Source organism: Macaca thibetana, chromosome 4, assembly GCF_024542745.1.
Source record: "Macaca thibetana thibetana isolate TM-01 chromosome 4, ASM2454274v1, whole genome shotgun sequence".
NCBI lineage: Eukaryota > Metazoa > Chordata > Mammalia > Primates > Cercopithecidae > Macaca > Macaca thibetana.
The window spans coordinates 120551624-120577255 of record NC_065581.1 but is presented as its reverse complement, the minus strand read 5'-3'; the positions used below and the strand labels follow the sequence as shown (position 1 = coordinate 120577255).

The following is a 25632-nucleotide window of genomic DNA, read 5'->3' as shown; positions in this document are numbered from 1 at the left end:
TTAATTTTGTATCCTGAAACTTTGCTGAATTTATTTACCAGTTCTAGGAGCTTTTTTGGATGAGTCTTTAGGGTTTTCTAGGTATATGATCATCTTATCAGCAAACAGTAACAGTTTGACTTCCTTTTAACCGATTCAGATGCCCTTTCTTTCTTTCTCTTGTCTGATTGCTCTGTCTAGGACTTCCGGTACTATGTTGAATAGAAGTAGTGAAAGTGGGCATCTTTTTCTTGTTCCAGTTCTCAGGGGGAATGCTTTCAACTTTTCCTCCTTCAGTATAATGTTGGCTATGGGCTAAAAGTCATAGATGACTTTTATTACCTGAAGGTATGTTCCCTCTATGCCAGTTTTGCTGAGGATTTTAATCATAAAGTGATGCTAGATTTTGTCAAATGCCTTGTCTCAGTCTATTGAGATGATTGTGTGATTTTTGTTTTAAGTCTCTTTATGTGGTGTATCACATTTATTGACTTGTGTATTTTAAACCATCCCTGCATCACCAGTATGAAACCCACTTGAACATAGTTTATTCTCTTTTTCATATTCTGTTGGATTCAGTTAGCTAGTATTTTGTTGAGGATTTTTGCATCTATCTTCATCAGGGATTTAGTCTGTAGTTTTCTTTTCTGTTATGTCCTTTACTGGGTTTGGTATTACGGTAGTACTGGCTTCATGGAATAATTTAGGGAGGATTTCCTCTCTATCTTTGGGAATAGTGTCAGTTGGATTGGTACCAATTCTTCTTTGAATGTCTGATAGAATTCAGCTCTGAATCCATCAGGTCCTGGACTATTTTTTGCTGGTAATTTTTTAATCATGATTTTAATCTTGCTGCTTGTCATTGGTCTGTTTAGAGTTTCCGTTTCTTCCTGGTTTAATTTAGAAGGGATGTATATTTCCAGGAATTTATCCATCTCCTCTAGGTTTTCTAGTTTATGCATGTAAAAGTGTTCATAATGGCCTTGATCTTTTGTATTTCTGTGGCATCAGTTGTAAGATCACCCATTTTGTTGCTAATTGAACTAATTTGGATCCTTTCTCTTTTGTTAGTTAATCTCACCAATAGTCTATCAATTTTATTTATCTCTTTGGAGAACCAGCTTTTTGTTTCATTTATTTTTTTGTATTTTTTTTTGTTTGTTTCACTTTCATTTAGTTTTGCTCTGATCTTGGTTATTTTTTTTCCTTCTGCTGGATTTGGGTGTGGTTTGTTCTTGTTTCTCTAGTTTCTTAAGGTGTGACTTTGGATTGTCTATTTGTGCTCTTTTAGACTCTTTGATGTAGGTATTTAATGCTATGAACTTTCCTCTTAGCATTGCTTTTGCCATATCCTAAAAGTTTTGATAGGTTCTGTCGCTATTATCATTCAGTTCAAAACATTTTTAAATTTCCATCTTGATTTCATTGTTGACCCAATAATCATTCATGAGCAGGTTATTTCATTTCCATATATTTGTATGGTTTTGAGGGTTCCTTTCAGGGTTGATTTCCAATTTTATTCCACTGTGGTCTGAGAGAGTACTTGATGTAATTTTAGTTTTCTTAAATTTGTTGAGATTTGTTTTGTGGCTTATCACATGGTTTATCTTGGAGAATGTTCTGTGTGCTCATGAATAGAAAATATATTCTGCAGTTGTTGGTTAGAATGTTCCATAAATATCTGTTAAGTCCATTTGTTCTAGGGTATAGTTTAATTCCATTGTTTCTTTGTTGACTTTCTGTCTTGATGACTTGTGTAGTGCTATCAGTGGAGTGTAGAAGTCTACCACTATTAATGTGTTGCTGTTTATTTCATTTTTTAGGTCTAGTAGTAATTGTTTTACAAATTTGGGAGCTCTCATGTTAGGTGCATATATATTTAGGATTGTGATAATTTCCTGTTGAACTAGTCCTTTTATCATTATACAATGTCCCTTTTTGTCTTTTTTAACTGCTGTTGCTTTAACATTTATTTTGTCTGATACAAGAATAGCTACTCCTGCTTGCTTGTGGTGTCCATTTGGATGGACTATCTTTTTCCACCCCTTTACCTTAAGTTTATGTGAGTTTTTATGTGTCAGGTGAGTCTCTTGAAGACAGCAGATACTTGGTTGGTGAATTTTTATCCATTCTTCTATTCTGTATCTTTTAAATGGAGCATTTAGGCCATTTACATTCAATGTTAGTATTGAGATGTGAGGTACTATTCTATTTATCATGATATTTTTGCCTCAATACCTTGTTTTTTTTTTTTTTTTTTTGTTATAGTTAACAGGTTCTTTTATGCTTTTATTATTTTTTGAGACAGTCTTGCTCTGTCACCCAGGCTGGAGTGCTGTGGCATGATCTCGGCTCACTGCAACCTCTGCCACTCAGGTTCAAGCAACTCTCTGTCTCAGCCTCCTGAGTAGCTGGGGCTACAGGTGCCTACCACCATGCCTGGCTAATTTTTTTTGTACTTTTTAGTAGAGATGGGGTTTCACCATGTTGGCCAGGCTAGTCTCAAACTCCTGACGTCAGGTAATCTGCCTGCCTTGGCCTCCCAAAGTGCTGGGATTACAGATGTGAGCCACCACACCTGGCTGAGATTTATGCTTCAAGGAGATTCTATTTTGTTCTATTTCTAGGATTTGTTTCACAACTTAGAGCTGCTTCTGTCTTGCTGGCTTGGTAGCAGCAAATTCTCTCAGTATTTGTCTGAAAAAGACTATTTTTCCTTCATTGATGAAGCTTAGTTTCACTGGATACAAAATTCCTGGCTGATAATTTTTTTGTTTAAGGAGGCTGAAGATAGGACCCCAATCTCTTCTAGCTTGTAAGGTTTCTGCTGAGAAATCTGCTGTTAATCTGACAGGTTCTTCTTTATAGGTTACCTGATGCTTTTACCTCACAACTGTTAATATTCTTTCCTTCTTATTGACTTTAGGTAACCTGATGACCATGTGCCTAGGCAATGATCTTTTTGAGCTTTTCGTATTTGGATATCTAGATCTCTAGCAAAGCCAGGAGGTTTTCCTCAATAATTCCCTAAAATATGTTTTCCATACTTTTAGATTTCTCTTTTTCCTTGGGAACACAAATTATTCTTTGTTCTTTTAACATAATCCCAAACTTCACGGAGGCTTTGTTCATTTTTAAAAATTCTTTTTTCTTTTTCTTTATCAGATTGTGTTAATTCAAAAACCTTGTCTTTGAGCTCTGAAGTTCTTTCTTCTACTTGTTTGATTCTCTTGCTGAGACTTTCCAGTGCATTTTGCATTTCTCGAAGTGTGTCCTTGATTTCCAGAAGCTGTGATTGTTTTTTATTTTGCTATTTATTTCACTGGAGATTTTTTCATTCATATACTGTGTCATTGTTTTGATTTCTTTAAGTTGGACTTCACCTTTCACTGGTGCCTCCTTGATTGGTTTAATAATTGACCTTCTGAATTCTTTTTCTGGCAATTCAGAGATTTTATCCTGGTTTGGATCCATTGCTGGTGAGCTAGTGTGATCTTTTTTTTTTTTTTTTTCTTCTTGAGATGGAGTCTCACTCTGTTGCCCAGGCTGGAGTGCAATGGCATGATCTCCCCACTGCAACCTCCGCCTCCCAGGTTTGAGTGATTCTCCTGCCTCAGCCTCCTGAGTAGCTGGGATTACAGGCATGCATCACCATACCCAGCTTATTTTTGTATTTTTGGTAGAGACGGGGTTTCCCCATGTTGGCCAGGCTGGTCTTGAACTGCTGACCTCAGGTTATCTGCCTGCCTCGGCATCCCAAAGTGCTGGGATTATAGGCATAAGCCACTGTGCCCAGCCTAGTATGATCTTTTTAGGTGTTTTAAAGAACCTTATTTTGTCATATTACCATAACTGGTTTTCGGGTTTCTTCTCATTTGGGTGGAACATGTCAGAGGGAAGGTCTGGGACTCAATGGCTGCTCTTCTGATTCTTTTGTCCCACAAAGAACTCCCTTGATTTGGTGCTCTCCTCCTTCCCCTAGGGATGGGGCTTCCTGAGAGCTGAACTGCAGTTATTGTTATTTCTCTTCTGAAGCTAGCTGTCCAGCAGAGCTACTGGGCACCGAGCTGGTACTGGGGAGTGTCTGCAGAGAGTCCCATGATGTGATGTGATCTGTCTTCAGGTGTCTCAGCTGTGGATACCAGCACTTGGTCGGGTGAAAGTAACAGGGGAGTGAAGTGGACTCTGTGAGAGTCCTTGGTTGTATTTTGGTTAAGTTCGCTGGTTTTCTATTCGTTGGCCCCCAGCCAGGAGATGGTGCTTACAAGAGAGCATCAGCTGCAGTAGTATAGACAGGATTAGGTGATCGGCAGGGCCATAGAGTTCCTAAGAGATTATGTTCTTTCTCTTTGGCTACTGGGGCGAGTTGAGAATGACCATCAGGTTGGGGCAGGGTTAGGTGTATCTGAGTCAGACTCTCCTTGTGCATGGCTTGTTGTGGTTGCTGTAGGGGATAGGGGTGTGGTTCCCAGGCCAGTGGAGTTATGTTCCCAGGGGCATTATGGCTGTCTTTGCTGCATCACACAGGTCACCAGGGAAGTGGGGGAAAGCCTGCAGCGGCAGGCCTCACTCAGCTTCCACGCAGCCCACGGCCCAAAAGGCCAGTCTCACTCCTATCAGGACCTCCTTCTGCTGCCACCCCCCAGCCCACCCAACAGCACTGGGTTTATTTCCAGGCAGCTGGTGAGCAGGGTTCAGAACTTGCCCCAGGTGACAAGTCTCCCAGCTGAGAGCACAAGCTGGTCTCCAGTTCCTCGGCTCTCCCATGCAGCATGCAGCAGCATTCCGCCTACTTCAAAGGGTCTGTAGATTCTCTCAGTTTTCCTGATATGTTTCTGCAGTAGTTCTTGGGACAAAAGTCCACTGTGTGTCTGCACATGCTGCTGTTTGTCTGAGTGGGAGCTGCAAGTTAGTCCTTCCTTCTATCCACCACTTTTTTTCTCTCTTTCACTGATGATACTTTCTAAGTTTAATGTTTATATTTTCAAAGTCTTTAGATCTTTGAAACAGTCTTATAGCATCCCGAATTTGGAAATTGTGATTGTTGTGTAGTTACTGTGAATTTTTGCAAGTGACAATGAGTGTCTTAATATCATCTCATAGTGCCCTTTTTTTAAAGTGCTTTTTTTTTTTTCATGCTTAATAGAAAATTGCTTTACTGTGGGCAGTGTTAGCAAAATTTTAAAAGTAATTTTCATGGAAAAAGATGATATACACATTATTTAGGAGTTATTGATATTAGGAGCCATTTTATTTAAAAAATATGTATCTTATTACATAAAATATAAATTTTATTAACATTGTTAAGATCTCAGCGATCATTTCTAAAACTCAGCTCCATTACTCTAAACAAAAAGATAGGAGAAAAAATTATTTAGGATCCTAGTCCAATAAAGCTTTTCCTTTTTATACTTGTTTCATGTATTCTGAATATGACAAGCACTCGGTTTTACTTTGCCATCTTTAGAAGAATTTGGTTTAAACAGAAATCTCAATAGCCCTCTGTCTCATTGCATAACTTGGGCTCTGCATGCAGTTTTATACTTTGCTGTATTTAGGTAAATGGGACCCTCAGGACCAGTGATTACCCGAAGTACGTTAATCTGCTCAGGCAGCCATAATAAAATAACGTAGACTGGGTGGCTTAAACAACAGACATTTACTTTCCTACAGTTCTGGAGGGCTGGAAGTTCAAGATCAAGGTGCCAGTAGAGTTGATGTCTAGTGAGGACTCTCTTACTGGCTTGCAGATGGCCACCTTGCTGTGTCCTCATATGAGAGGGCTCTGTGGTGCCTCTTCCACTTACTATAAGGACACCAGTCCTTTCAGACTAGAGCCCCACACTTATGACCTCTTTTAACCTTATTTGTGTCCTGAAAAGCTCGATCTCTAAGTACAGTCACATTGTGGGGTTAGGGCTTTAACATAAGAATTTTGATTGGACACAATTCTGTATATAACATATAGATAATGGAGTATATGGGCATTTTGAAGTGTTTTGGCTTTTTGTGCTTTATTCTTGCCAGGAATTAAGTGTTCTGGTATTAAAACGACATATTTTTCCCCAAGAAAATAATGAATCATATTTTATATTTCATGGTATTTAAATGTTAAATGCATAAAGTTGGATGGGTTAACATGCCTAGGACTAATTGATCCTGATTTTTCAAGCCAGAAAAGGCTACGTCTTTTTAGTTGAAAAGCTGCTCGAATGTGTGCATGAGTGTGTTCATGAGTGTGTGTGTGTGTATGTGTATGTGAGTGTGCATGTGTGTATGTATGAGAGAGAGGATTTGGTAGCTGGTGGTGTGAGCAGATTGCTTTGCCCTTGGTGTGATGCCTATATCTCTAAGAGGAATTATTACCTGTATCCCACTACGAAAATTGGTTTTGTGGAACAATAGGCTGTGAATTCAGTTTTTTGAGGTCTTTCTGTTTAAATGAGATTTGATTTTCTTTTTTAGAAAAATTGCTCCTAGGCAGTCCTGGAAAGTTTAGAAACCTATTTTATTTTGTTTGTTTTCCTCTAGTTATTTTGATAGGGCTATGGAAGAATGGAGACAGTTCCATTGTGACCTTAATGACCTCACACAGTGGATAACAGAGGCTGAAGAATTACTGGTTGATACCTGTGCTCCAGGTGGCAGCCTGGACTTAGAGAAAGCCAGGATACATCAGCAGGTGAGTGTTTTCTGTTAGAGGAGGGGAATTACACATATGGTTAGTGTATGCCTGTTAAGACAGATTTCAGAAGTAGGGACAAAATATATTATTTTTTCAGAAGCCAATGGACAATTTGTAATTTTTGTTCCAGTTCTTGTTACCAGTTATAAAAGTTTAAGAAATTGGTCAATCACAATTTTCAATCAAGATTTCAAAGAGATGTAAATAAAAATACTCTTTAGTGGGTAATGTGAAATACAATTTTATTTAAACAATTTTATGTTTAGAATACGATTTGTAAAATGTTATGCCTAAGACTATATTAAGAACAGAAAAAATATTTGCATGCCTCACCTGTGTTTTTTGTACTTAAAACACTTAGGCATCTCATTTTTCTTTGTATCATTGATAATTATCATAAAGTAAATTATCCTGGAGCGACAGCAGGGCAGCTGCTCATGTAAGTCTAATTCAGTCTTGGGAAAATATAACACAAAGTTAGTTCTGCTGATGACAACAGCTCTTTAAAAATAACAATAGAAAGCACACACAATTTTAATTCTACCGTTGATAAAAATATTTTCTCTTTTATTAAATTTTTAAAATGTATTTTATTTAGAAGGACACGACAAGTTAAAGATAATTCATTTATTTTTCTTATAAATGTGTTAATGTGGCCGGGCGCGGTGCCTCACTCTTGTAATCCCAGCATTTTGGGAGGCCAAAGCGGGTGGATTACGAAGTCAGGAGATCAAGACCATCCTGGCTAACACAGTGAAACCCTGTCTCTACTAAAAATACAAAAAATTAGCCAGGTGTGGTGGCGGGCACCTGCAGTTCCAGGTACTTGGGAGGCTGAGGCAGGAGAATCACTTGAACCTGGGAGGTGGAGGTTGCAGTGAGCCAAGATTGTGCCACTGCACTCCAGCCTGGGTGACAGAGCGAGATTCTGTCTCAAAATAAATAAATAAATAAATAAATAAATAATTGTGTTAAGGCATTTTTCTTATTTTTGGAGTTACAGATAAGTGTTTAAATTTGACTTGAAAATATCCATTTAATCTGTTACTTAAACACTTGTAGGCCAGTGTATTGGTCTGTTCTCATGCTGCTAATAAAGACATACCTGAGACTGGGTTATTTATAAAGGAAAGAGGTTTAATTGACTCATAGGTCAGCATCGCTGGGGAGGCCACAGGAAATGTACAATCATGGTGGAAGGGGAAAGAAACATGTCCTTCTTCATATGGCGGCAGGAGAGAGAAGTGCTGAGCAAAGTGGGGGAAAAGTCCCTTATAAAACCATCAGATCACTACCACTAGAACAGCATGAGGGTAACCACCCCCATGACTCAGTTACCTCCTACTGGGTCCCTCCCATGTCATGTGGGGATTATGGGAGGTACAATTCAAGATGAGATTTAGGTGGGGACACAACCAAACCATATCAACCAGTGAAGCAATATCTTAGTAAAATGCACATTTAGGTTTACTTGTATATGGTAGGACACAAGGATATAAGGATATATTGGGGTATATAATTTTTTTAAAGCAGTGCTTTCAAGTACTTGTTTGGAAGAAGGTGAGCAACTCATTTTCATCAAACATGATTGATTCTTATGCTTTAATGTAAACAGCTATTATTCATTTTAGTTATTAAGCTGTCCTATTTCCTTGTATTTTGCCTGATGACATTCATGAGGATGGGTTAGATTTCAAAATAGATTTCATTTAGCATGTTCATTGAAATGTAATTAAATTGTTTTAAAATGCCTTTTTTTTTTTTTTAACATAAAATATCTTTCCAGGAATTTGTTTCTGTCACACTTAAATTGATACCACAATACTTGGGTGGACTCATTGCATCAGAATCATTTAATTATTGGTGAAATTAATCTTGAGTTGTGCTCTGTTACAGGAACTTGAGGAAGGCATCAGCAGCCACCGGCCCAGTTTTGCAGCACTAAACAGAACTGGGGATGGGATTGTGCAGAAACTCTCCCAGGCAGATGGAAGCTTCTTGAAAGACAAACTGGCAGGTTTAAACCAACGTTGGGATGCAATTATTGCAGAAGTGAAGGATAGGCAGCCAAGGTGATTTAGCTATGATTGTTTGCAGGCACAAGAGTGAACATATTTTGAATAGAATCTTTAAAGATGCAATCCAATGAGTTCTTTTATTGTTTGACATTATAATAGGAATTTTACTGACATTTAAGACCTCTGCTGCCCACTTTCCCCCTTCCTGTATTTTTAGGCTGTCCATAAAGTCTCACTTTTCTACTCAAATATTACATATGTAAAAACCAAACACCTTTATTCCTTTTATTTACAACTGCTTATTATGATATGGTGATTACGGTGGGAATTTAAAGTAGTTGAAATAACTGAAACTCCAGGTTTCAGGTTTGAAAGTCTGGGTTCAAGATCAGACCTTCCCTTTGCTTATTTCCTGACTGAACCTACCTTAGTAATCTGTCTCACTAAGTTGTTTTAGTGTCAAATGTTGTGTTCTATTCGTGCTTTGCAAATAATAAAGTTCTTCATCTATGTAATATACTAATATAATATAGTATTATTAATTTTTATGTCAGATTATGTTACAGTGACTCAGATTTTATTTGGGCATCTTCTGGTTGCAAATATGTTTGATTACCAAGGAATATAATGCTCAACACTATATACAATTTCCATATTTAAAATTATTTGACATTATTTTCTGAGACAGTCAAGATTTAATGAATGATTTCTACTTTGCTTCATGTATTTCGTCATTAATGATCTTTTTTGTTTGTTTCTTTTTCGTAGTTTAGGGTTAAAAATTCCACTATATTTTTTTTCTGTTAATTTTAACTCTGTTGATGAAGTATTATTTTAGTGATAAGCTATCATTTTGTGAAAGGCCAATCTAATACTTTATCAGATCCAGTATTATGCAACCTAAAATATTCAAGGATCATGTGACCTACAGTTGCTTTTCATTTTAAAAATCTATAATTTTGTGTGTTTTGTTAAGAGACAAATAATAATTTGTATGTTTTGGTTGAGAGAGTACCACATGGCAGAGAGAGTATTTGGCACCTTGCACACATTGCCTTGTTTAGGAGTCATGACTCACCTCTTAGGCAACTATTAGGCCTTGTACAGCTTTAGAAACTGAGGCTAAGAGGCAAGGTTAAGTAACTTGTCCAAGATGTCATAGAAAGTAAGTGATCGTGCTATCTTTTGCTCTCAAATATTACGCTGTACAAATTTAGAAAGAACACAGAACTCTCTGGCCAAAGTGTCTTCCTCTGGAAATGAGAACTATGATATCACCACAGAGGATTGTCATGAGGATTAAATGCAATAGTGTTTGCAAAATGTACATGCCTTGACTATTCATAGTAAACACTTAAAGTATCTATTTCTGATGAAAGCAAGTTAGCTTAGAACTTATTCTCTAAGCATATTGCTGAATTTTGCCAATGATTGATTAATGACTTGATCAGTATTTATTGAGCTCTGTGTTTAGCACTGAAGATACAAGTATGATTAAGGAACTCTAAGAATAAGAAAATGATGAAAGAAAACATCATTAAAGAGATAAGAGTGTCACAGAGGCAGATATGATGGGCTGTGGAATTTAAGTGTCATAGAGGAAGCATGCCAAAGCTGAGTTTTAAAGCATTTATAGCAATTTCCTATAAATTTCTAGGCAGAAGAAGTAAAACAGCAGAAGTGGGAGGTATGAATGGCATCCTCGTGTGAGAGATCTGCAAAGGATTGAAAGGAGAGGAGGGTTCAATGACCAGGGGAAGGATTGGAAAATGAGGTCCCATAAGATCTTATATGTCATGCTATTCAGTTTGCATGGAGGGTCTTAGCTTGAAATGATTTATCTCCTAGACCTTTATTGTTTTTTTGAGACAGAGTCTTGCTCTGTCACCCAGTCTGGAGTGCAGTGACATGATGTCAGCTCACTACAACCTCTGCCTCCTGAGCTCAGGCAATTCTCATGCCTCAGCCTCCTTAGTATCTGGGAAGACAGGTGCCTGCCACCATGCCTGGCTAATTTTCATATTTTTAGTAGAGATGGCATTTCACCATGTTGGCCAGGCTGGTCTAGAACTCCTGGCCTCAAGTTGATCCGCTGGCCTTGACCTCTCAAAATTCTGGGATTATAGGCATGAGCCACAGTGCCTGTCCTCTCCTAGACCTTTTTAAGGAAAAACATGTACCTGCTGGGAGCGTTTTAACCATAAATGCAGAAATTCTTCTAAAGATAGATCTCTGTGGAGTGTGGTAATTACAGCTGCTAAAACTCACAAGGTGAAGGTAATACATGTTTTTACTCATTTTGTGGAAGTGAAAAGAATAATGAATCTCTTCTCCAACAGCTTATATTTTGACTAAAACAATGTTTATCTTCATAAATTAATGCTAAACTTCATTTTAGGTTTGTAATCTATATTAAATTGGGACCATCTTGGGTAGATTGCATATATATTGTTAATAAAGTCATTGAAAATTATCACGCAGTTCAATTTGTTTTTGTATTGAGTGCCTGTAGTTAAGTATTTGCATAGTTCAGCAACCTGCGGAGTTATTTCTTCCCTTTTTTGGAGACAAGGTCTTGTTCTGATACCCAGGCTGGAGTGGAATGGTGGAGTCATAGCTCACTGCATCCTTGAGCCCCTGGGCTCCAGCAATCCTTTCACCTTAGTCTTCTGAGTAGTTGGGGCTGCAAGTGTGTGCCACCACACCCAGCAGATTTTTAAACTGTTTGTAAAAATAAGGTCTCACCATGTTGTCCAGGCTGGTCTCGAACTCCTAGGCTCAAGTGATCCTCCTGCCTCAGTCTCTCAAAGTGCTGGGATTACAGCCATGAGCCACCATGCCCAGTGGGTTATTCGTTAGTGAGCAATTGTTATCTTCTGTTAGAACATGAATTTATAATTTGTTTTTACTCTTGGAGGTAACATTTAAAAGGTAGATTATATTTAGCTAATTTGCAGATGAAAATATTGGGTGACTCAAATATATCTTATTGAAATCATTTGATAATGCTAGTTTCCTTTATAGTTCTGTTTTCAAAGTACTAAATTAGTCATGATCATGAAACATTGGAAAGTGAAATTTCAACCGTTTTTTGGAAACAAAGGCCTATAATAATATTTTGGGTGTTTCCAAAGTCATTATTTAAGTTAAATACTTTTCACTATGGAGGGTAGATTACTTGGTTTAGTCTTAGTAATTAGTGCTATTGCTGTATTTATTTATTTTTTATCTCAAAGGAGCATTCTTTCTCGATGGATACTTAAAAATTATGATTTTGTAGTTATTTTCATTTTTTAAACATTATACATCAAATATTGACTGTTTATTAAATATGTGAGTATTATTTAGTATTTTATTACATGTATTGCAAGATTATGTTAGACCTTTTGTGAATAAAAATGAAAACTCCTAGCCGTTAAACCATAAATTCTTATTAGGGATGATATGATATAATTCATTTAAAAATTGCATTCAGTTTTTAAACCAGCAGTTAATCATAGCAGCTATAAAAATAAAGATACCACCAGGCTTTTAATAGCTTTCAAATCCTTTTAAAAAACACATAATCTTATTTGTCATATGAGTTCTAATCATATTCCTATCTTTTGACAGATGGTTTATATTCTTATAAATGTTATTCTTACAACACTATAAAGATCTAATTGAGGCAGTTCCTTTTTTATATTCATTTGACTGTTTTCCTTGCATCATTTAAAATTTCTGCTTTTTTTCTACATCTTTTTGTAACTTAGTTCTATATTCAAATATAATGGTTATTTTAATAAACAAGCCAAATTCACATGTTTCTTGTCTTCCCTAATACTTGTAAGATTCTCCCATTCTTTGTGCCTTGCTTTTTTCTTATTCTTTCTGTCCTATGAATAACGTAGAGTAATAGTTACCACCTAATGTGATAACATGTCATATAATGATTCCTTTCAGTATTCGTGGAACACTCAAAGAGAATTATACTTTTTCCCTATTATTTTAGATAAAGACATTTTTCATGCTTTAAAAAATTTCCATTATGTTGCAGAGTGGTATCTAACTTTTAAAAAGTCTTTTGTATTGAATTTCTACATAATTTTTTATGATGAGAGAAGATAATAATCTTTAGTTTCAATGGTTTTGAATTTAATGAAGAAAAAAACTTATTGGTCTATTAAGCAGTCTTTAGCATTGTAGAATACATAGTTTCACTTAAAAATACATATTAAAATAATTATTAGAAATTACTTATTTTGGGAAATCTTTATTCAGGATATCCAAAGCAAATATATAACTTTCTGCTTAATTGGGCATTTTTTCCTCAATATTTTAAAATAATATATTCTTTTAGGCTGAAAGGAGAAAGCAAGCAGATGATGGAGTACAGGCATCAGCTAGATGGGATTATCTGTTGGTTAACAAAGGCTGAGCATGCTATGCAAGAGAGATCGACCGCCGAATTGGGAGAAAACCTGCAAGAATTAAGAGTAAGTTGTTTATTTCTCTCTATATGCCTTTGGTGCCCAAACATTATACTTCAGAATCATATACTGCATGTCTGAAGAAGAAAAGGGAAAAGAAACTTGGTACTTTTTGGTAAATGTGGTGAACTTGAAAGAGGAATATCTTTTATTTTTTTAAAGAGCAGTTATAATTTTGGTCTTGCAGAGCTTAAACTTCACTTACATAAAAAGAACAAACTATTATGGTGTCAGTATTAGACCAAAGGTTTTCAGGATATTGTAAACTGACTTTATCATTTTAAAATACAATAGGGCTATGAAATACAGTTTTTTTGTTTTTAGATTTGGAAGACAATTACTGATTATTATCTATAAAGCTGCAAAACTCAGCTTTATAGATAATAATCAGTAATTATCGGAGTGAATTGCTGAGAAACAAAATGCAGCTTGCAATGGGTTTAGCATCATGGTTGTATTAATCAGATTTTCTTTGTTGGTTTGCAACTAACAAGTATTATTTATGGTTGTATATGTATACAATCTATAAAAATTCATACATATATAGATGTATAAATATATTTAAATATCCATAAATTTTGTATTCATAAATATTTATTTTTTGTGTTAAAAATTAAAATACTTGTTGCAGAACACTCAGCATAATATGCTCACATTTTTATTTTAAAAAAGAAATTGTGGGCTGGGTGCTGTGGCTCATGCCTGTAATCCTAGCACTTTGGAAGGCCAAGGCGGGCAGATCACAGGGTCAGGAGATCAAGACAATCCTGGCTAACACGGTGAAACCCCATTTCTACTAAAAATACAAAAAAAAAAAAAAAAAAAAAAAAAAAAAAATTAGCTGGGCTTGGTGGTGGGTGCCTGTAGTCCCAGCTATTCGAGACGCTGAGGCAGGAGAATGGCGTGAACCCAGGAGGCAGAGATTGCAGTGAACCAAGATTGTGCCACTGCACTCCAGCTTGGGTGACAGAGCGAGACTCTGTCTGTCTCAAAAAAAAAAAAAAAAAAAAAAAAAAAGAAAAGAAATTATGAGTGTGTATTCATACATGTACAAGCATAAAAGTGTATGTGAAAGGTTACTTACTAATTCAATCAGAAATTTTGTCTATAAAGGAGTATGATTGAAACATTTTGAGAAAGAAACATAGAATAATGATGAAAAATATTTTGTGAAACATATATTATGTTTTCTTTTTAAAATGTGACAATATCTAACAAACTTCCTTTTTTATCTAAAATTTTCAATAGTTTCTTTGGGAATGTCTCTTTTGTAAACAATTTGGGGAGAGTTAGAAAAGGTGGGACAGTATATTAGGATGGAATAGCAAGGAGGAGATAAGAACAGAATGTTAAATTAGTAATGTAAAAATAATATATGACCTGGTTAAGAGACAGTGAGTACCAGAGAGCGCATTTGTGCCCAGGATTTCAAAAATACACACGGAAGGCACGTGCTCACTCCCGTTAGTCATCATTTGTTAGCATGAGCTTAAGCTTCTTATAAGTTTATTTTTCACTTAACAAATTAGAAATTTACATTTATATAATGTCAAAAAGGTTTCTAATACAGTTCTTGAACTTTCCTTTATCTGATTACCTTCTAACTACACCTGTCTTTTAACTTCTCCAGGACTTAACTCAAGAAATGGAAGTACACGCTGAAAAACTCAAATGGCTGAATAGAACTGAATTGGAGATACTTTCAGATAAAAGTCTGAGTTTACCTGAAAGGGATAAAATTTCAGAAAGCTTAAGGACTGTAAATATGACATGGAATAAGGTGTGTATAAAGTTACTAACACACATATCTCAAACTGATTGATTTTGTTGTCAGAGATGTGGGATCATGTAACTGCTTTACTTTCAAGTATATCCAAATGGGACAAATTTTACTAAAGCTTACTAATGTTTATATTTTTTATCGATCATAGACAGAGGCATATATTCTAGAAGAATACTTTTTATTTTATATGGAACTCTTTGGCCTAGGGAATTTATACATTATATACTACATTAAATAATGAATATATGTTGGAATTAGGTAAGAAGATTCCAGTGATTATATTCTGAAAATGAAGACCTTAAAATAGCATTCTGAGCCGGGTGCATTGGTTCACACCTGTAATCCCAACACTTTGGGAGGCCGAGATGGGCGGGATCACATGAGTCCAGGAATTTGACACCAGCCTGGCCAACACTCTACTTTAGTAGAGTAGAGTGAAACCCCATCTCTACTAAAAATACAAAAATTTGCCAGGCATGGTGGCACATGCCTGTAATCGCAGCTACTTGGGAGGCTGAGGCACGAGAATTGCCTATACCTGGGAGGTGGAGGTTGCAGTGAGCTGCAGTCACTCCACTGGACCCCAGCCTGGGTGACAAACAAACAAACAAAAAAGAAAATAGCATCCTGATTTTGCACATGACTTTTCACACATGTATGTTTATTTTCAATGATTTCATTCATTAAATATATATTTACTAGGTTCCAGTGAAATGTAATGGCATATGACTACAAATACAGCTAAGATATTTTTCCCTCCTACCATTATTATTATTTTTTTGCCATTGAACTGTTAAAAGTAGATAAAATCATAGATTTTTTTTTTTTTTTGTTAGACGTGGTACATACCATATCAGAGTATGAGGTCTATATAGGACATTAAATGGATATATCCCTGTCCTTGATTTGGATGGACTCCACATCAGTCATTTTCTCTCTCATCCTCTTTAAATGGTAGCCATTATCCTATAGCTAATGATGCAGGTACTTTATTGATCTGGTCTCACTGCCTGTTGAGTCACTGTGATTCACACATGTGTATCTCTGGTCTGGACCTTTCTCCATACTCTAGACTTGCATATACAACTACCTGCTCATATACCTTGCATATACAACTACCTATCTCTCCTTAAATGTCTAGTAGGCACCTCAAACTAACATACACAATCGAGCTCTTGATATCCCTCTCCCTTCTGTGCCTTCATGTACATCTCCCACCTTAGTCAATGGAAGTTTCATCCTTATTATTACTTAGGTCGGAAACATTGGAGTCAATTCTATGGTATATGAATTCTATCACAAAAAGAAGTGAAGAAAACCCCCAAACCAAAAACTATACCTCAGTCACCATTATGAGCTTTTCCTTGAAAGTGCATATCTACTGGATGGATGGTTTATTGGCTAGCCAGATGGCTACATATGATAAGGCAAACGTAGCAGAAGTTTGACAGTTGTAGATGTCAGATGGCACATAGATGTTTCCACTACAATTCTTTCAACTCTTCTTAGGTCAAAAAATATCATACATTTGACTGCTTCTCACTACCCCCATTGCCACTAACTTGTTTCAAGCCTGCCATTATGTCTTCCCTTGATGACTACAAAGTCTGCCCCACCGATCTCCCCTGCTTCTTCCTTTGCCCTTTGTTATTCTGTGCTAGACAAAGCAGTCAATATGATTGGTTAAAACACAGTTCAGATCAAGTGACTTCTCTGAGCAAAGTCCACCAATGGTTTTCTCTTGCTCAGGGTCAAAGCCAAAATGCATTTTTGGCTTATAAGACTTCTCATGGCCTGGCATCATCTGATCTCTCCTACAATATCCACTGCTCTCTCTCCCCTACATTCCTTTCCAGACATATTAGGTCTTGTGTCCCTTGCCAGAAAGGCTGTCCATATTCAGTCAAAGCACACATATTTATTTAACACGAAGGGTATCAGTGGGTATTCTGCAGAAAAGAGCACAGTGGTTAATTTGGGTGCACTATGTCAGACAAAGCTAGAGCTTTTGTTATTGCAAGATTTCATGTAGATTTTAATATAATTCACTGTGGTGATTTATGAATGTCTGGGGCCAAGAATGCTCATTGTGCAGAAAATCTCAACAAACATACTTTGGTTAATTCTAACATGGGATATTTCATTCATTCATACACTCATTCATTCACTCAATAGGTTTTTATTGGAGTCTTACTTTCTGCCAGGTATCATTTTAAGAGATAGGAATGTATTAAAGAGCACGGCATTCCTTCTAACTCAAGGAGCTTATCATGGATGAGACCAGTAGACAAGCAATTCTAATATCCAGGTACTGATAGGCACATAAAGGTGGAGCACCTGCCTGGCTTTGAGGGGTAGCTGTGGAGGGTTTTGTTGAAAAGATCACATTCCAGTTAATTTATGAAGGATGAATAAGAATTGGTCGGGTGAAGAATGAGGGAAAGGGCAATGTAGAGAGAAGTGGCAAATGAAAGTGTCTAGAAGAGATAGAGAATGAACACAGTGTATATATAGGTCCAGGAAGCAGCTCAATGTAGAATGAAAGGCTGAGGGATGTTCTCAGAGATGAGAGCCTGGAGGACTCACTGTGCATCCCAAGGAATTTGAGCTCTATGTTGCAAACAGTCTACCACTTTGAGGGTAGTGGACAGCTATTGATGGGTTTTAAGCAGAGGAAAGTCATATTTTTGAAATATTGCTATAGCTTTACTACAGAGATAGATGGAGTGATCCTAAGAATTGATACAGAAAAATTAGAATCTTCGGAAGAGTTTATGAAATGGGTATCAGGGAAGACAGGGAAAAGGAATTCAGATTTGGACATGTCTGAATATCTAGTTCACAGAAAGGGCTGGACTGGACTGAAGATATGTTTTGGGCAGTCTTTAGCCTCTCAAAATAGCCTCTCAAAACTCCATTTATTCCTGAAACCTTTGGAAACCAGGACTCAGGGAGAGCCCAGGGTGAAGGGCTAGAAGAGCAACACACCTACCCTGGAGGATGTTGGTATTTGATGGATGGGCAGAGGAAAAGGAGCTGGTGAAGGAAATTGAGGAGAGCCAGCCAGCCATAGAGGCAGGAGGACAGCTAGAATTGCAGAGTGATAACAAAATTCCAGGGAGGGGGAGTGGTCAGCATTAACTGGTACACATGGGTCAGGACAGCTAAGGACTGGTTGGTGTTTTTGTTAGCAATGTCAGCGGAGTTAGGGGCTCAAACAAGATTGCAGTGGAGAGTGAATGTAGAGCCAGAAGTTTAGGTGGTTAGGGGAAGAAGAGTGGCAGAGCTGCCATTCACAATAACACCTCCTCTTTTGAACTACAGTCATCTTTATTTATATAGTATTTTTCTCTTTCTGTTTGTCCTGATGTGGTAGATTTGCAGAGAAGTGCCTACCACCCTGAAGGAGTGCATCCAGGAGCCCAGTTCTGTTTCACAGACAAGGATTGCTGGTAAGATATAGTTTATCTTTAACAAAATTTTTTTAAAAATCAATAAAGTAAAATTTTGTGATATGAGCCTCATATATGAATTAGAAAGACTTATTTAGTAACATTGTGCCATTTTCTTTATTTAATCTACTTTCAATGATTTGAAAAAAACATCTTCTTAAACCCAAGACACATTTGGCTGCCCAGTATGGGCAAGGCATTTGTTCTTACGGTAGATAAGGCTGGACTTTCTCTGGACTCCAGGGCTACCTGGGCATCCACAGGTCCTGCTGAAGGGAAGATGAGAGGCTAGGTGAAAAAACTGGGGACTAGTTTTCTGGGTCCATGCGGCTTTGCAGGAAATCAGCTATAACTTGCTGTGTTAATGTGAGCTTGGTTAGGATATGTAATTAGACCTTGATTGTGACTGAGAACAAAAGGCTTAGATATCCTGGGAAGCAGGTGGGAGATGGGGATTTAGAAGCATTCTCCATGCTAGGAGACAAATACTTCTCACTTGGATGTGGAGAAAGAAGAATGTTTTCCACTATTTCCTTCTCTCTTTATCCAGATTAGATCGCAGGCTGCTGCCCCATAGCCACTGTCGCCACTGCCTTGTAGATTTTTTGAACCATCATGCCCTGCTCTTCCTCTGTTGAGTCACGTGGCAAAACCCCAAATGTGACTAACTGTCCACTCACACCCTGCCAGCTGCTTCTGCTGATTCTTTTTATTGCTCTTCCCTGCTTTTTTTCTTCTCCCTCCTCCTTCTCCTCCTCCTTGACTTCCATGTCCACCTTCTGCTTTCTACCTCTTCCCTCCACCTCTACCTCTTCCGCCTCTTTTTTTTTTCCGGTCCTGTTTATTTTTCTTATTCCTCTTATTTTTCTTTTCTTCTTCTCCTCCTCCTTCCCCTCAAGTTTTGGAAAAAGTGATGAGAGACAAGATTTTTTTTTTTTCATTTTTTGAGATTGCAAGCTAATTGAGGGCCATGTTTGTGTTCTTTATTACTTGTCTTTCTGGAAATTTGCACAAAAAATACCTGGGGGCCTGATCAAGTTTCTTGATTAATATTCAGAACACTTGAGTTGACATTTGGGTACTGCTGCTTTGCAAATACAAGCTCAACTCCATAATCATAGGGAACAGATTTGATGCATTTTACAAAATCGTCATGGGTTATCTTTCTTTTTAAAACTTCATTATGGTAAAAGAGCAGGGAAAATCTGAATACATATTTAGAAGTATAAAAAGCTAACAGCGAAGCTACAACTTCCATTAGGTGGATGGCTCATTTTTAACAAGTTATTTGTTCTTGGGACGGGCCTGAGACCTGAAGCTAATCTTAGTATGTCTCTCTCCTCCTGCACAATGTTTTAATGCAGTTCCTTCTTCTTTTTAACATTATATTTAGAAAATAAAATTAACCATTTTAAAGTGAACAATTTAGTGACATTTAATGCATTCAAAATGTTGTACAACCACTATTTCTATCTAGTTCCAAAATATTTCTATCACTCCAAAGTAAAACCTCTTACTCATTAAGCAGTTTCTTCTCATTCCCTCCTACTCCCGGCCCCTGGCAACTACCAATCTGCATTCTGTCTCCATGGATTTATCTATTCTGGATATTTCATATAAATGGAATCGTACGATGCTTCTTTCACTTAGCATAATGTTTTTGAGGTTCATCCTTGCCAACACCTTGCTGACTGTACTCATTTCAGAGCTATGACTGTCTATCTCAAATAAGCACTCAGCACTAAGAGACAGTCCTACCATACTTTCTTCTGAGTACTCCTTGGTACTCATTTCTCAACTAATGACCTCATCTCATTTTTAAAGGAAGAAAAAAAGCTTTTTCTTTTTCCAGATAAAATCTTTTTCGTTTTCCCACCAGAGAATCCATCAAGCTACCTGATGCTGTACTCACACACTCTACATACTTCCTTCCTGTTCAGAGAAAGGGTTATTATCTCTTTTCCTTTCTAAGACAAACTCCTCTACTTATGCATAGGATCCCATCTTCTCTGGGCTGCTTACATATCCTCTTTATCTAATACTCTACTGGATCATCCTTATTGCCATACCTTTTGATGCATGTAGTTCTAGTGTACTCATTTAAACTGATGTACAATATTATGTAACATTGGATATACTACAGTCCTGTAAAGTCTCTTCTGTACCTATGCTTACCAGTCCCAGAACTGTAGACAATTTTTTTTTTTTTTAAACTGTAGATGATTCACCCAGTCCTTAGGCCAATAAACTTGGAGTCAACCTCAACTCTTCTCTGGAATTAATATTCAAGCCATCAGCAAGTAGTATCATTTCCATGTTCCATTCTACCTACTTCCATGGTCTTGAACACCCTCATCTTTCTATCTAGATTATTGGAATGTACCCCTAACTCATAATCCTGATTCTATTCTTGCCTCAGTGCTTCTCCATGACCTATTCCTCTGATAACAGATAGAGTGATGCTTTCTAAACATAAGTTTGATTGTGTTGCTTCTTTGATCACAGTCTTTTAATCACTTCCATCCACATAAATGAGTTCCAAAGTCTGGTCTTGGTCCAGAACACCATGCATATCTGCCTGTCTCTCTAATCACATTTCTTATTACTTTTCCCTCTGTTCATTCTGTTTCAAATACGCTGGTCTTCTTGCTGTTTCAAACATGCCAGGAACATATGCATTTCTGGTCTTTGTGCTTGCCATTCTTCTTGTCTTCCCCAAATGTTCTTCTCTCAGATATTTTCATGTTTCACGTACTCACTTCCTTTAGTTCTTCTTCAAATATCCCTTTCTAGGATAGCCCTTTTATACCCACAATATCTCAGATACACCCTGTCTCTCTTTGTCTTCTTGTATTGATTTTACTTCATAATACACATCCATTTTCGCTATAGAATGCAAACTCTGGCCAGGCGTGGTGGCTCACGCCTGTAATCTAATCCCAGCGCTTTGGGAGGCTGAGGCGGGTGGATCACCTGAGGTCAGGAGTTTGAGACCAGCCTGGCCAATATGGTGAAAGTCTGTTTCTACTAAAAATACAAAAATTAGCCGGGCCTGGTGGCAGGTGCCTGTAATCCCAGCTACTTGGGAGGCTGAGGCTGGAGAATCGCTTGAACCCAGGAGGTGGAGGTTGCAGTGAGCCGAGATCGCACCATTGCACTTCAGCCCGAACTTTGTCTTGCACACTCCCATGCCTGCAGCATCTAGAATAGTACCTTACACATAATAGGTTCTTGATAGGTATTTGGTGAATTAAAACAATAAATTTTTTTAACTACAAAAAAAGTTAAAAGTGAAAATTGGGCAGAAGGATGTGTGAGGTATTCTGTAGGGTGTGTATCTATTGACGGAATCACTGGGTTATAGCGTATGGGTGCCTTCTACTTCAGTAGCTGCCATTAGGGTGCTGTCTAGATTACTTGACCCAGTTTACACTGACACTGGCTGTGTGTGATGGGTTCTTATTGTTCTACAACATTACCAGCACCTCAACACTTCGTTCTCAGGACCCCTTTACACTTGTAAAAATTATTGAGGGCTCTCAGAGAGCTTTTGTTTTTGTAAGTGATATCTATCGATATTTACCTAACTAGAAAACATTTCCATTAATTCATTTATTAAGTTCTTTAATAATAATAATAAAGGTTTTATATGTTAACAAAAATAGCATGTTTTGTAACATATTAGTATAAGATGCTGGGCACAGGGGATCATGTCTATAATCCCAGGAGTTTGGGAGGCTGAGGCAGGAGGATCACTTCAGCCCAGGAGTTTGAGACCAGCCTGGGTAACATAGGGAGACCCTGTTTCTACAAAAAATTAAAAAAAAAAAAAATTAGCCAGGCTTGGTGATGCAGGCCTATAGTTCCAACTACTCAGGAGGCAGCAGTGGGAGAATCACTTGAACCCAGGAGGCTGAGGCTGCAGTGAGCTGTTTTCATGCCTCTGCATCCCAGCCTGGGTGACAGAGTGAGCCCCTATCTCAAAGAAAAAATAAACAAACAAACAAAAACCCAACTATTTTCTAAAACAAACAAAAACCTGGGAAAGCTACAGTTTTATATTTTTTGAAATCTCTTAAATGTCTAGCTTAATAGAACACACCTGTATTCTTATTTCTGCTTCTGCATTTGGTCTCTTGTGATATCACATGTTATGTAGACTTAGATAAAACACACTGTACACTTGGGAGAGAATGAACCTAAAAAGGCAAATAATATGCTGATGGTAATAGTGTAGGGCATCTCGACCCTTGGAAGGGTCTCTAGAAACCTGGAGCTTCTCAGATGTCACTTTGCTGATGGTGGTCATTGGATATAGGGTATTTCCTTTTAATTTGTACTATCTCAGTTATAGATGAGGTCGGACATTTATTTCACATTTTTATGTTTATTGCCTTTTAAATTTCCTCTTTTGTGGATTGTCTTTAGACGATTTTTTAAGTTTTAGAAAAAGTATTTTGGTTATCAGTTCTTTGTGTGGAATGTGCATTGCAAATACCATCTCCTTTCTTGTTTCAAAGGCTTTTAAAATCTTTACTTATGGTGCTCTTTGGAATTCTTAACCATTAATGGTTTATTAATAGCTTCCCTTTTTTGTGTTTTGTTTGAGAGCTACTTCAGTCCTCTGAAGTAATAAAAATATTCCATATTTTTAACTAACAATTTTGTTTTTCATATTTGGGTCCTTAATCCACTAAGAATTAATTTTTCTATGGTGCATGTGAGGTTAAAATCAGTCCCATCATTGCCCTGCTGCAGCCGTGAGTCACCACTTTATTGAACAGTAAATTCTTCTTCATTGATCTGTAATTCAGTCTCTGCCAAGGTCAGATTTCTCTGCCACCTACACACTGTGACTCTTCTCTTCTGTTGGTCTCTTTAAATGTCTCAGTCCATAATATACTGAGTTAATAATTATTAGCTAAATAATATAACTTAGTATCTGAGAGGGCATATTCCTCTACCAAAAATAATAATAATAATAAAATTGACTGTTGTTTGTCGTTTTCTCTTTTATATTAATTTTATAACCAGAAATTTCAATTAATGATTTTGTTAAGTTACACTCAACACTGTTGGGATTTTTATTAGGATTGTGCTGAATTTACAGATTGGCTGTACATTTTAGAAAATTATTTAAGCCTCATCTAATATACCTGAAGTCAGTTACAGATGGTTTTAGTTACTAATTCAACTACTTATTGTATCAAAACCAACCAATGTGGCAATGGATATTAAATACATACTTTTTTTGTATTTCCTGACTCAGTAATTCTACTTGGGAAATTTATACTAAGATAGGGATCAGAAATGTGCAACATACTCTACACAAAAAGATATTCCTTCCAAGTTTTTTTAAAATTAAAATAAAATTTCAGGAGCAATCTAAATATCAAAGGGTTAAATAAAAGTGAACATGGGTATAGGTTATTACATAGATATTCACAATTGTATTTAATAAGAATAAAATATGCTCACATTATAAAGTTAAATGAAAAAAGAATAAAAATTTTGAATAAGTTGGCTTTATAATTAAAATCATCTTGCCAAAATAAAATAATACTTCCAATTCTCCCACATTTGTATTTTTAGTTTTTCTCAGTGTCAGTGTTGATTACGTTCTAGAATGTTGCAAAACTGTTTCGTTGGCTTGATAGCTACCAAAGACATACGGATATTACAGGTAATGCCATAGCCATTTCAGTATGAAAAAATAACCTCTTAGAGTTTTTTTACTTAAACTAAATTTTATTTAAATACACATACATATGCACCGTGACACCACCATAATTAAAACATCCTGTTGATTGATTTCTCTTTTGCTACGTTTTTTATTTCAGCTCATCCTAGTGTCCAAAAGGTGGTGCTAGTATCATCTGCGTCAGATATTCCTGTTCAGTCTCATCGTACTTCAGAAATTTCAATTCCTGCTGATCTTGATAAAACTATAACAGAACTAGCCGACTGGCTGGTATTAATCGACCAGATGCTGAAGTCCAACATTGTCACTGTCGGGGATGTAGAAGAGATCAATAAGACCGTTTCCCGAATGAAAGTAGGTGCATAGGGTATAAAGCCTTGTCATGGAAACACCACAACCCAGAAGTAGACTAGATCTGTTTGAATCCCTTTTGTTTATCCTAAACTATGAGAGAATGAGGTTTGAAAAATTCTGTATCTGTCAAACAACCATCCAGGGCTAACTATAAAGCATAGAACCTTTCTTGCATTTATACTGTTGTGATATGACTTAAACTAAAGACCCAGTGCATTTTTAAAAACTAAAACTGATACCATAAAGCTAGGCACATTAGTATAAACATAAGCTGGTGTTAACATTTCATGCCTATTGTGTGATGTAGGATAATCTCCTAAAGTGCCTTTGCAACATATATTTCATAATGAGATTAATTTCTGATTTGAGAAGTGAGTATCTCCTATACTTCTATTACTATACATGTACCATCTAATATTAATTTGTAAAATTATTTTTCCCTATTTAGTGTGTGCTAAGTTCTGGGTTGCAAGTGGTACAAGGATACTGACAAGAATTAGGTAGAAATTGGGAATCGACAAAATAATAATAATAGCTATTGTTAACTTTTATTAAGTGCTTCATGTGTGCTGGTCATTTTTCTAAGTATTTTATACATGTTATCTCATTCAGTTACGTAATAATCTTGTGAGGTAGGTACTGTTTCTATCCCCACATTAAAAATAAGCCCACACCGAGGCAGAGGCACTGAGTACATATGAGTTGACAAATTACTGTGGCAAGGCAAGAGTCTAATAAAAGCCTCAGGACAAGTACGAGCAACCTGTTGGGGGAGCCGGGATGAGGAAGGGGATCCCTTCTCCAGTGATGGAAAGCAAACTGTGTGGGGTTTTGGTATCTAGGATAAAGTGATGACATTCCTGGTATAGGGAACAGAGTGAATAAAGTCATGTGGTACAGGAGGCACGAAGGACAGTAGGGCCAACATTTGTGCAATTAAGAAATATAGTGTGAAGCAAGGCAGGAAAAGCAGTTCAAGTTCCCTTTGTGAAGGAGCCTGCAGGCTGTGCAAAGCCCTTTGGATTTTTAGTCTGTAAGAAATTGGTAAGTATTTTCTTCCCATTTCTTTTTCTTTTTTAAAATTATGGCTAGAAACTCATGATAGCAATGCTCTGCTTTAGTAGAAGACTAGGATGGATTGGAGGCAAGAAATGCTTAAATCAAGGCAAAGAGCCCTTTCTGAAATGATTA

The 25632-nt window shown here is 36.9% G+C and overlaps 1 protein-coding gene across 8 annotated transcripts in view; it reads left to right on the top strand.

The window, feature by feature from the left end:
- Positions 1–25632, top strand: part of UTRN (utrophin) — a 576638-nt gene that overhangs the window by 233856 nt on the left and 317150 nt on the right. For all 8 annotated transcript variants that reach the window (XM_050787306.1, XM_050787309.1, XM_050787310.1 and 5 more), the window contains 6 exons: positions 6511–6661; positions 8561–8736; positions 13022–13157; positions 14782–14931; positions 18311–18386; positions 24227–24441. In XM_050787306.1, coding sequence (XP_050643263.1) covers positions 6511–6661; positions 8561–8736; positions 13022–13157; positions 14782–14931; positions 18311–18386; positions 24227–24441 — 904 coding nt within the window. The remainder of the gene's footprint in view (positions 1–6510; positions 6662–8560; positions 8737–13021; positions 13158–14781; positions 14932–18310; positions 18387–24226; positions 24442–25632) is intronic.